The 14,457-nt window shown below is 40.0% G+C and overlaps 1 protein-coding gene across 2 annotated transcripts; it reads left to right on the forward strand.

Annotated features, from left to right (window-relative positions):
- The first annotated feature begins 8 nt into the window (after window positions 1-8).
- RNMT (RNA guanine-7 methyltransferase) lies at window positions 9-14,063 on the forward strand. 2 transcript variants are annotated; one of them, XM_083746969.1, is made up of 12 exons: window positions 9-207; window positions 1,505-1,761; window positions 1,933-2,181; window positions 3,370-3,490; window positions 4,927-5,049; window positions 7,035-7,150; window positions 7,680-7,861; window positions 8,942-9,106; window positions 9,926-10,043; window positions 10,942-11,043; window positions 12,019-12,052; window positions 13,125-14,063. In XM_083746969.1, the coding sequence occupies exons 2-12, from the start codon at window positions 1,537-1,539 to the stop codon at window positions 13,160-13,162; spliced, it is 1,473 nt and encodes a 490-aa protein (XP_083603095.1). In that variant the 5' UTR covers window positions 9-207; window positions 1,505-1,536; the 3' UTR covers window positions 13,163-14,063. The 2 variants fall into 2 exon arrangements, with proteins under 2 accessions (XP_083603095.1, XP_083603096.1); XM_083746970.1 differs by having other exon boundaries at window positions 171-317.
- Window positions 14,064-14,457: the final 394 nt, after the last annotated feature.

A 14,457-nucleotide genomic window follows, 5' to 3' on the forward strand; every position in this document is an offset into this window, starting at 1 on the left:
TCTGGGGCTTGTAGTCCTTCCCGGCCAGCCGCATTTCTTGCTGCGTCTTGGTGGCAAGCGAAGGGAGGCACGCTTGGCACGTACGCCTAAGTAGGCGCGCCCGCCCACTTCTTACGAAGGAGGAGGAAGGCGCGCGTGGGTGACCCGGATGCAAAACTGCGCCTCGTTTCCTGAGAGCGGGACGGTAGAAAAACTCAACTTTGGCGGGCGAGGAAGGTGGCTGCGCAGCGCGGCCGCTCGCAAGGTCTGAGGTTCGGGGCGGAGAGGCGTCGGCGGCGTCCTCGTGGCCGGGCAGAGTTAGGCGCGCTGTGCCGGGCGTAAGTTTGGGCCTACGCCGTCGCCGCCTCCTCGCACCGCTTCGTTTTTCTGAGGCCTTATAGGAGAAACGGTCGGTGGTGGGGGAGGGGAAGAGTTGTGGCTATTTGAATAATAATAACGGGCCTCTTTCTCGCCTCTCCCTTCATCCTGGTGTGTGAGAGGCCTCTGGAATCGGGGGCGGGAGGTTTCCACGCAATGGGACCCGCGAAGGGAGCGCCTGTAGCTGTTGGGCCCGACAGCCCTGCGTTGCGGGGCCCGTAGTTTTTGCTCGCGCTCAAAATGCGCTCCGGAGCTGCGGTTTCAAACCTCGGTTCAGAGCGAAGTGAAGGGCTGCTTACTTCTGCTATGGCCTGGTTCCCAGGAAACTTAGGCAGTCTTTAGTCTGAACGTGATTTTTGCTGGGAGTTATCTCCTTGAGCACAGCGGGCCTTCCCCGCCCTTTTCGAGTAGGCGTGCATGGCATTGTTTGGGGTGTGGAGGTGGTCGTTCCCTTTAATGGCAAACTCAACTGAGGGGCGCTCGCGGGATTGTAGACAAAACGGACCACCGAAACAAAAAGAGATGAGCAGCCTCAGGGACCCCCCACGTTTGCACGCATACAAAAAATAATAAATAGGAGTTTGTATGGAAGTTATGGTCAACCTCCCCCAGCTGCTCAGTGGTCACAATAATACTAGGTGGGGGACACAGTAATGGAATAGACCATATTGGAAGATAGGAAAATACACAAGAGAGCATAATAATACATATTGCTAAACAGCCTGTGTGTCTTGGCCAAGGGCTTTGTGGGAAGAAGTTTGGATTGCTGAGATAGATGCTTTAAGTACAGTAGATATTTCCATGAACTATTTTAGTTTTCTCATGGAAAATGTAAATGCCACCTTGAGTCTTTGTCTTTCGACTTTGCCTTTGTCTTGAGTCTTTGTCTTTCGACAAAGAGGCTCAATACACAAATGATGTTTTTATATATATAAAAAGATTTAAACATCTTGGGATTCAAAATAAAGTTAGGCACAAATGAGCACATTTTAGCATTCCGATTTTAAACATAACAAGAACTCCATTTAACATGCAGTGTAAAACCATGACCACATCCGGTTTATCATGTTAATTATATCAATTATAACAGAGTGGGGGTCTGAAGACTTGTCTTACAACAGAAAAAAATATAACTTTCTGTTTGCAGATATTTATAACACAATAATATTTATTGGAAGCATGGCTGAGTTACTAGACAGCGGAAAGAAAAAAAGAAAGAAATTTGAAGAAGCTGATAGCGCAACTGATAAGGACTCAAAGGCTGATTCCCCTATCATAGCAAATGATGGTAAAACTTCTAGTACATGTGATGAAGATAAGGGAGATGGGAGTGCTCTTGATGACAAAAGACTGAAAAAGATGAAATTTGAATCTGAATCTGAAGAGGTTCCTGCAGATAAAATGGTGAGTGTTTCAAACAGCAATTTTGAAGCCTTTTTCTCTTTTAAGCATTTGTGCACTGTAGGCAGAAAATGTCTGTTTAGTTGTAACACACATTGATCAAGGTCATCAACTTTATATACAGATTGAGCTAAGGATTTTTTCTTTAATACCAACATGACTCTCTTTCCACAGGCTAGTGTTACTGGCACAGCCAGTTTGGGGGTTCCAGAAGCTGGAAAGAACTTGGTTGAAGAAGCAAAGAGAGATGCTTCCTCAGACCTAGAGATAAAGCCTGCTGTCACGGTGGAAGAAAATAAAGCAGCAATAAATAAAGAATATTGTGACACAACTGAAAAGGGAGATGTCAGTGCTGTGGACAGCAGGAGAGCAAGAAAAAGAAGAGGGGATCCTGATCTTGACCAAAGCCCAACAAAGAAAAGAGTAAGTGTTTCCATAGCAGTTCAGTCTTTATTCTTGAACTGTAGCAGCACTAATAGGGGAAAAAATAGCTACTCTTTATTTCCTTAATCCAGGGATGTGTTTCCTTATTTTTCTGGATGTTTTTGGACTACAGTTTCCATAGTCCCTTATTGGCTATGCTTGGGGCTGAAGGGAGTTGGAGTCCAACATCATCTAATGGGTCACAGGCTTCCTACAGACTTCGTCTTTGTTTGCATTCATGTGTCATGACAAATCATAGTCAAATGGCTCCTGCTTGGCTCTTCCTGGTACAAGAAACAAATTGTGACTCCTGACTTAGCATTACATCTGAGCTGACTATCTTATTCTTGCTGTATGGATTGCATGTGAAGCTAAGGTTTGATAGGTTGTAATGCTAAACTAGGATTCATAATTCTTTGATCACACAGATGGAGAGTAAAGCAGGAGCAATCTTTATGTTCACAATAAATGATTAAATTTGTCTTAATGGCATGCAGACTGAACATATGGATGATCTCCTGTCAAGACTGCTTGCTTGCATGATTGGACTTGCAGTTTCTCTTCTTGGTTCTCCAGCTGGGTATCTACAAGTTCTAAAACAGATTTTGGGAAGGTTCCTCCAACCCTTGGGAGCAGATTTTGGGAGCGCACCCAGCAGGAAGTGGGTGAAAGGAAAAGTTTCACTGCATAGGTCAACTCCTGCTTGTGCTACATTGGATCTCGCCCTATGTGCTGTTTAATCATAGGAATTTTGTATGAAACAGTACTTTTATATGTTTATTCCTAAAAAAAAATCCTTCTGGGTGGGGTAGGAAGCTGGAAAAAGCTGGACAGAGTTCAAGGTAATCTAATTAGTTGCATGCTATTATTTTTATAGTACTATTAACTTTTCAAGGTTATTTAAGTTACAGCATTTCTAAGGTTTTTTAAGTACAATAATTTGTTGATCATCTAGTAACGTTCTTATTTACCAAGTGTTTTCATTCTAGATTTCTACATCAAAACCAGATACTCTACCTACATATCAGTGGTGGTGTTGTTTTATGTTTGTATAAAGCTTATTTTTTTGTACTGTTCATAATGCATAATGTGCTGTTCATAGCACATAATGCTACCACTAAGTAGCAAATCAATGCATATAAAGCCTCATATTTTTCACTTTATCTTTTATTTGATGTTCTTGTGCAGCATACTGAAACTGTAGCAGCACATTATAATAAGCTTGAAGAAGTTGGATTGGAACAGCGTAGTATGAGTCGCATTTTCTATCTTCGGAATTTTAACAACTGGATAAAGAGTGTGCTCATTGGTATGGCTATATTTTTTGAAATATATATACTTCTAGTGTATTCATATTTTCAGATTCTACTTTGTTGGGATTGAAGAAAAAGCTACTGTATTTTTCGCTTTCAAAAATGAAGGGGAAATGTGTGTGCGTCCTATGGAGCGAAGACGCCATAGCCCCGCGACCCTCTCCCGGCTGGAGAGGTGACGCGTGGCTATGGCAGGAGCCTCTATAGCCGCACGTCACCTCTCCAGCCAGGAGAGCGCGCGGGGCTAAAGAAGCCCCCCGCGACCCTCTCCCAGCTGGAGAGGTGACGCGCGACTATGGCAGCAGCCTCTCCACTGCGCCTTTCCGCTGCTCCCTGACCTGCTCTTTGGGGCTGGTGGTGGGCTTCCCCCCGCCAGCCCCAAAGAGCAGGTCGAAAGGAACCTGAAGCCTGGAGAGCGAGAGGGGTCGGTGTGCACCGACCCCTCTCGCTCTCCAGGCTTCCAAGGTAGCCGCCTGAATAGGACGCACCTTGTTTTAGAGCGGGAAAACAAGAGGGGGGAAATTCTCCCTCTCTCTGCGCAGCGCCTCCTGCTGCTTCACTGAAGGGGCGCTGGGCAGAGAGGGGGAGATTTTTTTTTCTTGTTCTCCCCGCTCTAAAACAAGGTGCGTCCTATTGTCCGGTGCGTCCTATTGTCCGGTGCGTCCTATGGTGTGAAAAATACGGTACGTTAGTAGTACAGTTAGGTATGGTGGGTCAGATCTTGCACTTGATTTTTGAATCCCAAATATGAAACCTAATATCTAAAGCAAAAGAACCATTATAATGTTAACACGTTTACTCTGTACAGTACTCCTTAATGTAATACTAATTTATTGTTTGAGTGATTTGAGTGAATTCTATGATTGAGTGTTGCACTAGGGCCTGGGGTTTACTGGATGATATGAGCTAGCCACTTTCTCTAAGCTTAACCTGCCTCACAGTGTTGTTAGGATAAAATGAAGAAAACCATGGCTGTCACCTTGAGAAGGCATATGAATGTAGTAATAAATAAAATAATTACACTATATTTAGATATGTATTTCCTACATCTATTGGGGTCTCTGGCTCTCAGTTTTAAGTGCTATGAACTTGTAATTGCAAAATTATTGTGAGCTAAACTACAGTATTTTTTCTTTAAGAGATAACAAAAAATAGATGCCAAACCTATACATTTACCTGGGAATAAGTTCCAGTGAATTCAGCAGGACTTATTTCTGAATAGGCATGCATAGGATAGTATTGTAAATGCCTTTTCCATGCTTACATTTTAAATTTATCTTAGACAAATGAATTTTCTTTGCTTTTAGTGGAGTGCAACTTTTTGTTTAAGTTACTCATGAGATGGTAAAACTCCCAGAATTACAAAAGGAAATGCACAATAGATGTATTTTTTTATTTATGCTAAAGATTTTATGTGTCTTTTCTTTCCTAGGTGAATTTCTTGAGAGGGTGCGGCAAAGAAAGCAAAGCATTGCAGTTTTAGACTTGGGATGTGGCAAAGGTGGGGACTTGCTAAAATGGAGAAAAGGCAGAATTAGTAGGCTTGTGTGTACAGGTAAGAAGGCAAATTTGATATGGGTTTATTATTCATAAAACTCAATTTTTTAGCAACTAAAAATTCACATTGGAAGCCAAGTTTCTTCCGGTATATGGGTACCTCCATAGAAGAGTCCTGCTGCTTGCCTGAACCTACCAGCCTTGCCATGGTAAGGATACATGGACCAGAGACTTCATGGATTATCTTAAGGGTTTGGCAGTTTCATTTTGTTCTGTATCTTCTTCGCAAGGAACTTGATTTAAACACTGAATCACTTAATATTTGGAAATGCATAAACTGTTATTTCAGTTCCAACTATTTAGCAGAACTGGTCTGCAATGCCATTAGCCAGGCTTTGCCAACCTGTTGCCCTAAGAATATTATATATGGAAATTGTAGTTCAATAGCATATGGAGGGCCACATGTTCAGCATTGATGCCATATATGGTATATGATATATCATATGTCATCTGCTTACGTTGAAAAACTCTGCAATTGCTTTTAATTTAGCTGTTAGCATTCCAGTACTGTATTTTCATAGCAAGTTACAAAAAGTTATACAGAAACAATAAAAAACAGAATGTCCCCTCCATCCCTTACCAATTTGCTCTGTCTCTATGCTAGGACGCAGGTGGCGCTGTGGGTTAAAGCCTCAGCGCCTAGGACTTGCCGATCGAAAGGTCGGCGGTTCGAATCCCTGCGGCGGGGTGCGCTCCCGCTGCTCGGTCCCAGCGCCTGCCAACCTAGCAGTTCGAAAGCACCTCCGGGTGCAAGTAGATAAATAGGGACCGCTTACCAGCGGGAAGGTAAACGGCGTTTCCGTGTGCAGCTCTGGCTCGCCAGAGCAGCGATGTCACGCTGGCCACGTGACCCGGGAGTGTCTCCGGACAGCGCTGGCCCCTGGCCTCTTGAGTGAGATGGGCGCACAACCCCAGAGTCTGTCAAGACTGGCCCGTACGGGCAGGGGTACCTTTACCTTTACCTTTACCTATGCTAGATACGCATTCCAGGGCTTGACCTTTGCAAGTTGCTATTTCATTTAATGTGATTGCAGCTTGAATTCTTCATTGTTTTGGCTTGAGCTGCTTGTCCTTTTTAAGTTCAGGTATTTTACAATTATTATATCTTGTGGTATGGCAAGCGCTATTTTTAGTAAAAATTCACTCTGCAAATTACTTAATTGAGATGGCTCCTGGGGTTGTCTTCAGATTTAATGTAAAACTTTATCTGTGAAGGCATCTACTCAAATAGCTTGCTGAGAGTTCTTTAATTCTGAAAGACGAAGTTGCAGTGTTCAGAGTGGTTTTCAAGTCTTTTGTTCAGATATGGTTGTTTATTGCTTTCAGGAATACTTTTCTGCAGCTATTCAAAAGTCTAAATTAGGGTTTTCCAAGGCTGTCACCCCTTATATTTGTATTCACTGCCTGCTTAGTGTAGCTGACATGATTATTTCCTTTAGCTCACTAACAATAAATGGTAAAAAGCAATCCCAGTATTGACCTAGAGATGGCAGCACAGCCTCCTTTTTGTTTTCAAAAACATGTAAATAGTTGTGTTAGGTAAGCATTCTTAAAAAGTTTTTTATGGTCAGAATAAAATTACTGATAGTCATTTTCTTCACAGCATTAAGAATTCAAATTGAAAGTTGTCATGTTACAAAAAAGCAGTGTACTAAATCATTTTTTAAAAAAATTAAAAACTTTTGAGTTAAGCCAAGAATGTGACACAGCTCTAGTTTTAAGAAAAATACGCATCTCTTCCTCATGTAAATATTTAATATTAAATTATGAAATCTTTTTGTACATAAGGTGCAAATGCTTTTCTTTGTTTCCTGAGTGTTTTGGTTATGTACAGTGATTTTTTAGCATACCCTATGCAGATCTCTGAGTAGTTGTGATAAGCAGTTGCCAAATAAAATACTTTTAGCCTTCAATTATATACTTGCCTTCTCCTGCTTTACAGCTTTCTGAAGATTTTTTTGATTATGCGTTTTTTAAAAATAGATATTGCTGATGTTTCCGTACAACAGTGTGAATCGCGGTATTATGATATGAAAAACCGTGGTCGTCAAAATGAGAGAATATTTAGTGCAGAATTTATAACTGCTGACAGCACAAAGGTATAGTTATTCCATGTTTTTAAAAATTAATGGTGGGTGTCTAAAATGTAAATGAAGGGAAAGGTTAGAAAACAAATGTGTTGAAGTAATCCAGCCATTGTATTATTTTCTACATGATTGCATAGTTAAAAAGACAAGGTCTGCATGAAAGTATTACTTCTTTGATAGGGTCACTTTATCAGGAACTCTAAATAAGTTAGTGTAACTATTCTTTTATGTGCTGTATTGCAGTTTTTTGCCTAAAAATAATTTATCTCCAATATTGGTGTTTTCTTTCCAGCAAGAAATATTTTTAGTTTTAGTTTTTAGTTGCTAACATTGGAGATAGGAAAATATAATGGGTTGCGGTGATTTAACTTGCAGGTTGTCAGTTGAAAAGAGCAGAAAAATAATCAGACGACTTTAGGTTTGTGCCTCCTAGATTAAAAAACTGTGTTTTTGTGGTAAGCATACTGGAACAATGCAATTGTTTTCCCGCCCCAATTTTTTCCTAACAGAAAAATAAACAATTCTCTTCTGTTTGTCTTAGGAACTTCTCTCCAAAAAGTACAATGATCGAAACATCCACTTTGACATTTGCAGTTGTCAATTTGTGTATCATTATTCTTTTGAGACATATGAACAAGCTGATATGATGCTTAAAAATGCCTGTGAAAGACTTTGCCATGGAGGATATTTTATTGGCACAACTCCAGATAGCTATGAACTTGTGTAAGTATGTATGAATGATGTTTTTAGAAAATAATTGGGGGTGGATACTTTTTAGACTTCGTGTAGCATATTTACACATGTAAGCTTGTTGAGGAATCTTGGAAGAACTAATGTTGTACTGATACATTAGAATAGCACAGTCACCCACCTTATACACCTGCAAGTGTTTGTTAGGTCTCTTGTCTGCAGTTTTTCCACACTTTCCATCCCACACCTGCCTCAAAATACAACAGTTAGGACATGAAAAGGAATAAACTTTCTCCATAGGTTTTGCCAGACTGTAGCCACAAAGAAAGTCTGGCGTCCTCAAGAAAATTCCAGGCCCTCTCCTTGAATTTCCATCTTTTGTCTGCAATAAGTCTGGAGATTTTATTCTACTATCTAATAATTCACTTGCCAGCAAATGCAAAGGCCCCTGACTACCTAGTCCAAATATATGCAATTTAGCTAGATGTGCATTCTGGCAGGCAGGACAGAGTATCTTGGTCTGCCATAAATATTGGAAGTACAGTTGTACCTCTGGTTACGTACTTAATTCGTTCTGGAGGTCCGTTCTTAACCTGAAACTGTTCTTAACCTGAAGCATCACTTTAGCTAATGGGGCTTCCTGCTGCTGCGCCATCGGAGGAGCATGATTTCTGTTCTCATCCTGAAGTAAAGTTCTTAACCTAAGGTACTATTTCTGGGTTAGCGGAGCCTGTAACCTGAAGCGTATGTAACCCAAGGTACCACTGTATTATCATAAGTCAGCTGAAGAAGGCCAGCAACCTCACTGGTGCAGTTAAAAGCAAGATTATCTGACTGGCCCAAATATTTGGTTAATCTTTTTCCAGTTATTTAAATTCATAAAAATGAATCAGGGAGATACATATTACTGAAGTTACATTATATACAGGAAGTTAATATATTGCTCTAAATAGTCCTGGGATAGGATTTTATCATTGTTTTACTGTATCTGACTTCATTAGTGAGGTTAGAGATATGTAAACAGGCCCATACTGTTGTGTTATGTTTCAACAAAAGAGTTAGACGGTTTTGTGGGTTTTTAATTCCATGTCGATTTTTATTATGCTGTCATAGAAAGCGCCTTGAAGCTTCAGAAACAGACTCTTTTGGGAATGAAATATACACAGTGAAGTTTCAGAAGAAAGGAGATTACCCCTTGTTTGGCTGCAAGTATGATTTTAACCTGGAAGGAGTGGTTAATGTGCCAGAGTTCCTGGTCTATTTTCCATTGCTGGTAGAGTAAGTTTTTATGTTTTATTTTGTGTGTGTGTGTGTGTGTGTGTAAATGAAAAATGGTTGCTAGAGGAGTGCTATGTCAGCTTTTAGCCACTTGAGCTAAAATGTGGTAATTTGGAGGTTGGTCCATCATATCCTAGATATTTGAACAAAATCTGACATGCCCTCCCTTTTAACTGCCTTCCTTTTTCTTGGCATCTTGTTAAAGCCATGATACCTGGTTCTACAGGGCCATGGTATCCAGTTTTGTCTTCTATACTGCATAGCTGTTTTGCTTCCTTTCTGTGCCAGGTTCCCTCTTCTCCCCTGCTTATTATTTCCACTATAATGGTTGTTTTCTGGTCTGTGTTTACTAAGGCACACCTGAACCTATTAAAAGTGTATCCATAGCTTGGCTACATTGCCACAGTCCACATTGTACTTCAAGGACATGATCTATATAAGTATGCATTGGTGCCAATGCCTAAGCATTTCATAACTAACTTATAATATTGAATATCTAACCCCCTGAGCTGCACTTTCAGGGTGTGGTTGCTGTTATAGTTGGGCATCAGTAGGTGTATGCATGCTGTACTGTGTATGTATATATGATAATACATACGTATTTTAAATGTACAGTACTGTTACTAGTTTTTTTAAAAAAACAACACATGTTCACATTAAGTAGTGGTGAATTTAGATGAGTTGCAATGTTTCTTATGATCTTGTATTGTGACACAGAAGTAGTTTTTGGAAATTTGAATGATGCTTTGATGATCACTCATAATTTGTGTTTTGTGCTAATTAAGCATTTATATTTCTAACAAAATTTATTTTTCCTAGAATGGCCAAGAAGTATGGCATGAAACTAGTCTACAAAAAGACTTTCCGGGAGTTTTATGAAGAAAAGGTTAAGAATGAAGAACATAAAATTCTTTTGCAGCAAATGCTGGCATTGGAGGTTAGTTTTCAAATGCATATAGACAGATTTGTTCTAATTGACAGCCTTGTCAATTGTTGCATTGCTTTTTGATAAACACTGTGCAGTAATTCTAAGACAAGTTAATTTATATGTTTACTTAGGCTATACTAGTTATCCATCTTACATTTCATTTGAATGGGATTGTGTTAGGTATGCTTTATTTCACGTACCCTGATATCTTGGTGTGTTCTGTCAATGTACAATCAGTGTGCAGACAATTACACTGCAGTTACATTTCTCATTTATTATAAACATGCTCACTTGGAAGTGTCTTTTTGATAATCTGTAGAACATAATTCTAAGTTGATATACTGTACTTTGAATTCCTCCATTTCAAAACTTTCGGCTCATTGTAGTGCTAATGGCCTACTTCTGCAATAAATAACAATAATGAGCTGCCAAGGTTTTTAAACAGATGTTGGATGGCCATCCATCAATGATTCTTTTGCTGTGAACTAGATGATTTGTATGAATCTGTGTCTTACACATCCCAGGCTGTGGTCTGAGGACACTTCTTTCAGAAGCTAAGCAGGTCTGGATCAGGCCATTGCATGGAGCATGCTTAGGAGCACAAGGTGAACCCCTATGAGTTTCATCATACAATAAATCAGAGCTCTAAATGTGGAATGCAAGGTGACAGTGTTGGTGACACAGAATACATCTTTCATTGGGTCAACTACTAAATAGTATTTGGGGGCTTACAGTTGGAGCTATTATGACTGGGTATAAATACCTCATTTCTTTGTCATTGTTAGCTCAAGGGCAAAGTAGGCATCAGTACAGACAATTTGTGTCTGAAAGGTACACAACAGTATTTTTTAGTTTGCCAGCCCTTGGCTATATTTTCAGTAATTCTGTATAATCTGTTTTTTTTCAGAAATACCCTGCTGATGAAAGTTCCAGGCTGGTCTCAAATAAAAAAGAGGACTATGAGCATGCAGAAATGCTTAAGAATGGCGGGAAAGCCAAGTTACCCCTTGTAAGTATCAAGTATCCAGTCTCTGGAGCAGATCAGGCTGCTTTGCAGCCCACTCTTTGCCTTCTGTGTCTCAACACTTGTCAAAGCTTATGCATGTTGGGTTGGGTCCATGGAACTGAAAAACTCAGGATAGTGCCCTGAAAATCATTGATGGCCATGTGCTAAGTGGAAAAGAGCATACCTTCTTGATAGCGCCATTGTGAAGCAAGAAGTAGTGACAAATGCTGGCCACCAATGGCGCTGCTGGATTTCTGTTCTTTTGTTTCTGCAGAATTATGAAACTTCTATTGCCATTCTAATGCGCTTGAGTACTAGTCTCTCTGGGCATTAGAGCAGCTGCAGGGAGGCCTGTGCAGGAAGTGTCCTCTCATTGTTGCTTTGAAAGTTTTCAGCCTTGAAAGGAGAAAGAAATGTGCTATATTCCCTTTTGTTTGGCATCTGAACTTTGGCAATTACAGCAGACTTATTTCTGAAGAGATAGTCCATAGTCATAATCTATGGTGCTCAAAATCGTATAGTATCAGCTTTGCAAATTAATCTATAAAAGCTATTAACATATAACTTTACTAGACAGCCTGCCCACAACATACTAATGCAAGTCATTTGCATTCTTAAAATAAAAGAAAAACTGCTTGATTACAAAAACTCATGTGTCTCCTTCCCTGAATGTGCAATCAGGCATAGCTAAGTACATAATAAACCTGCCCTTTTACAGTGAGATACTTCAACTCGCTGGTTGATCACCTTCTAAATGTGCTAACAGATATTTCCCTTTCATTGAGAATACTGAAGTAGAGTGGTGCATGTTTTGGCTTTCTGAAATCTGAAACTATTATTGATATCTTACGCGTTAAAATATTGCAGCAGGAAGGAACAGTTTGTCCCTGGAGAGAGAGAGAGAGAGATTCCTGCTAATTGCTTAAAATGTATACAATAATTTGCTGTCTGTAAATGTGACATTTTCTTTCTTTCAAGGGAACCCTGAGTAAATCTGAATGGGAGGCAACAAGTACGTACTATAACTGATTTTAAATATTACTATAATAGTTCAGTATTGTATTTAATTCCCCCAAACCTGTTCTATAGCTGTCAGGCTAGTTTGTTTTTAAAATGTAAGAATTTCTCCAGCTGGAACTTTTTATGAGGGTATCTGCTAAGTACAGAGTTTTCAGGAAAAACGGGCGATACATAGCTGCTATGTAAAAATGCCTCTAGATCACAACTTCATTCAGCTCAAGTACATCACAAAGTAAATTTAGTAGCAAAATTATTAGCTAACCAAGATTTGTTCTTGGCTGTAGAGCTTGTGGTAAGCGAGGCTAGAGTTTAACCACAAGCCCCAGTTCAGATGACATGGTAAGCCAAATGTTGGTTTAGCTGCTATGGGAGCACAAAGGACCAGACAGGTGTTGGAGTGACTACAACTTCCTCTCTGGGAATCTGCAGTTTGGTGATTTGGCTTACCATGGTGTGTGAACCAGGCCAGTATTTTTTCTTTTCGGTATAGCCAGACAGCTTTGGTGCTATAATTTTTTTGCTTGCCTTTTGGTTTTGGATGCTCATAATAGCTGCCAGAGCTCTTATAAACAGAGCCGTGCCCTGTGTCTGGCCAAATACCGAACCAAATTGGGTTGACCCAGAATTTGGCTCGATCACGTTTGGGGCAGCCCCAAATCACTCCGAGTTGGATCAGGTCCACCTAAAGTGAAGTGGTCTTGGCAGTAAGGAGAGAGACAGGAGAAGGAGAACTGCAGGCATCCTGCATGTGTCTTCTTTCCCCCTCCCAACTAAATGTTTAATTAGGATTTAAACCCCCGCCCAACCACCTGAATGTGCAAGGCCCTTGCATCAGTTGATAGGCTGTATCTGAGTGAGGTTGGTGGAATGGGTCAGATTGGGAGCAATCCAAAGCCCAGAAGCACCACTGGAACTCTTCAAGGCCCTATCACCAGTGGCCTCAGATTGGCAACCCTTGCTCTAAGCTCTATTAGATGGTTATATGTTGTCAGATTTGGTTGTTTATGAACAGAAATCTTTGAAACAGGAGAAGGTTAATGCTTTCTTTTTCAATTTTTTCCCAGGTATATATTTGATTTTTGCCTTTGAAAAGCAGCATTAAAAGAAGGCCACAAAAACACAATTAAAGTGATCTAGCATCCAAAGTGACAGCTATTTTATATTTTTATGTTTAAACGTGTGCAGGACACAACCAAATTGGGCAAGCTTACCTATGGTTTATGGTTGACTGTCTGTGACAGATGGAATTTTGTTTTGTGTGTCTGTCTATACACACATACACACACAATATGATTTTTTCTTTGCGGGGATGATTGGGTTCTTACTTTTAACAAAGGATACATTTCCTGAAATACTTAGTTTGCGTTCAGATGCATTGGTTCATTACTGACTGCTTATAAACTTACAGCATGACAGTGATCACAGGATGAAGAAATTATAATGTAGCTTCCATCCAGATGGTCATCCAGCTATTGCCATACTCTTTCAATACCTTGACTAGCCAAGGTATTAAGGGTCTTGGTAATTTATTGCAGATAGTAAGCTCTACATGCTGTTTAAGCTGCCCCAAAGTTTTGAAGTGTTCATCATGCAACAAGTGTTTATTTGAAATCACCTGTTGTTCTGCTTCACAAAGTTGCAGACCAGCAAATTAGTAAATGTCAGCTGAATTCAGAACCACTGCACTCTATGGAAAAATAGCTGCCCCCATTCCAGAGCTATGTAACTGGGTGTCTCCTTTTAGAGGAGAAACCTTTGTCAACCAGTTTAAGTGAATGACGATATGCTTGCATGCATGTGAGCTCTGCATCAGAATGCCAGACATCATTGGTTGGGCTTTTTATCGCCACTCCACAGTGCAGTATTTTCAGTGTTAAATAATTGTGGTTGATGTGTCAGATGGGGAAATATTTGGAGGAACACTAATTCTGTTGTTTGTGCTCATTGGTGTGTAATTTTTCATAGTATGTGATCAAGATTAAATAGAATTCTGTTCTGTACAAGTGATATGTGTCTGAGTTTTGTTTCCTTATTACATGACTGTTTATGCAGAATGGTCAAAGAACTGAATGTGCAAGTAGCAAAACAGTCACTAAAATAACTCTTAAGAATTTTTGTCACTGAGAACTTTTGCAAACTAGCTGAGCTTTGGAAAGCAGCATAGAAACACAGTAGAATAAAGTTAATTACATAGGGTGAAATTAAACATTACTGTGAGCCATTTTAGTGAATCTTTGAACAAGAGATCCTTCAAATATTTAGAGGAAGTAAACTGCACATCAGAACTGCTTTGCATGTCATGATTGTCCTTTGTGCATGTTTGTATCTTGCTGTGTGTGACACAATACATAACTCTACATATATATGGTAAAACACATGTTTGTGTTCATCGAACAT

This window comes from Podarcis gaigeae (assembly GCF_964106915.1).
Source record: "Podarcis gaigeae genome assembly, chromosome: 7".
In the NCBI taxonomy this organism is placed as follows: Eukaryota; Metazoa; Chordata; class Lepidosauria; order Squamata; family Lacertidae; genus Podarcis; species Podarcis gaigeae.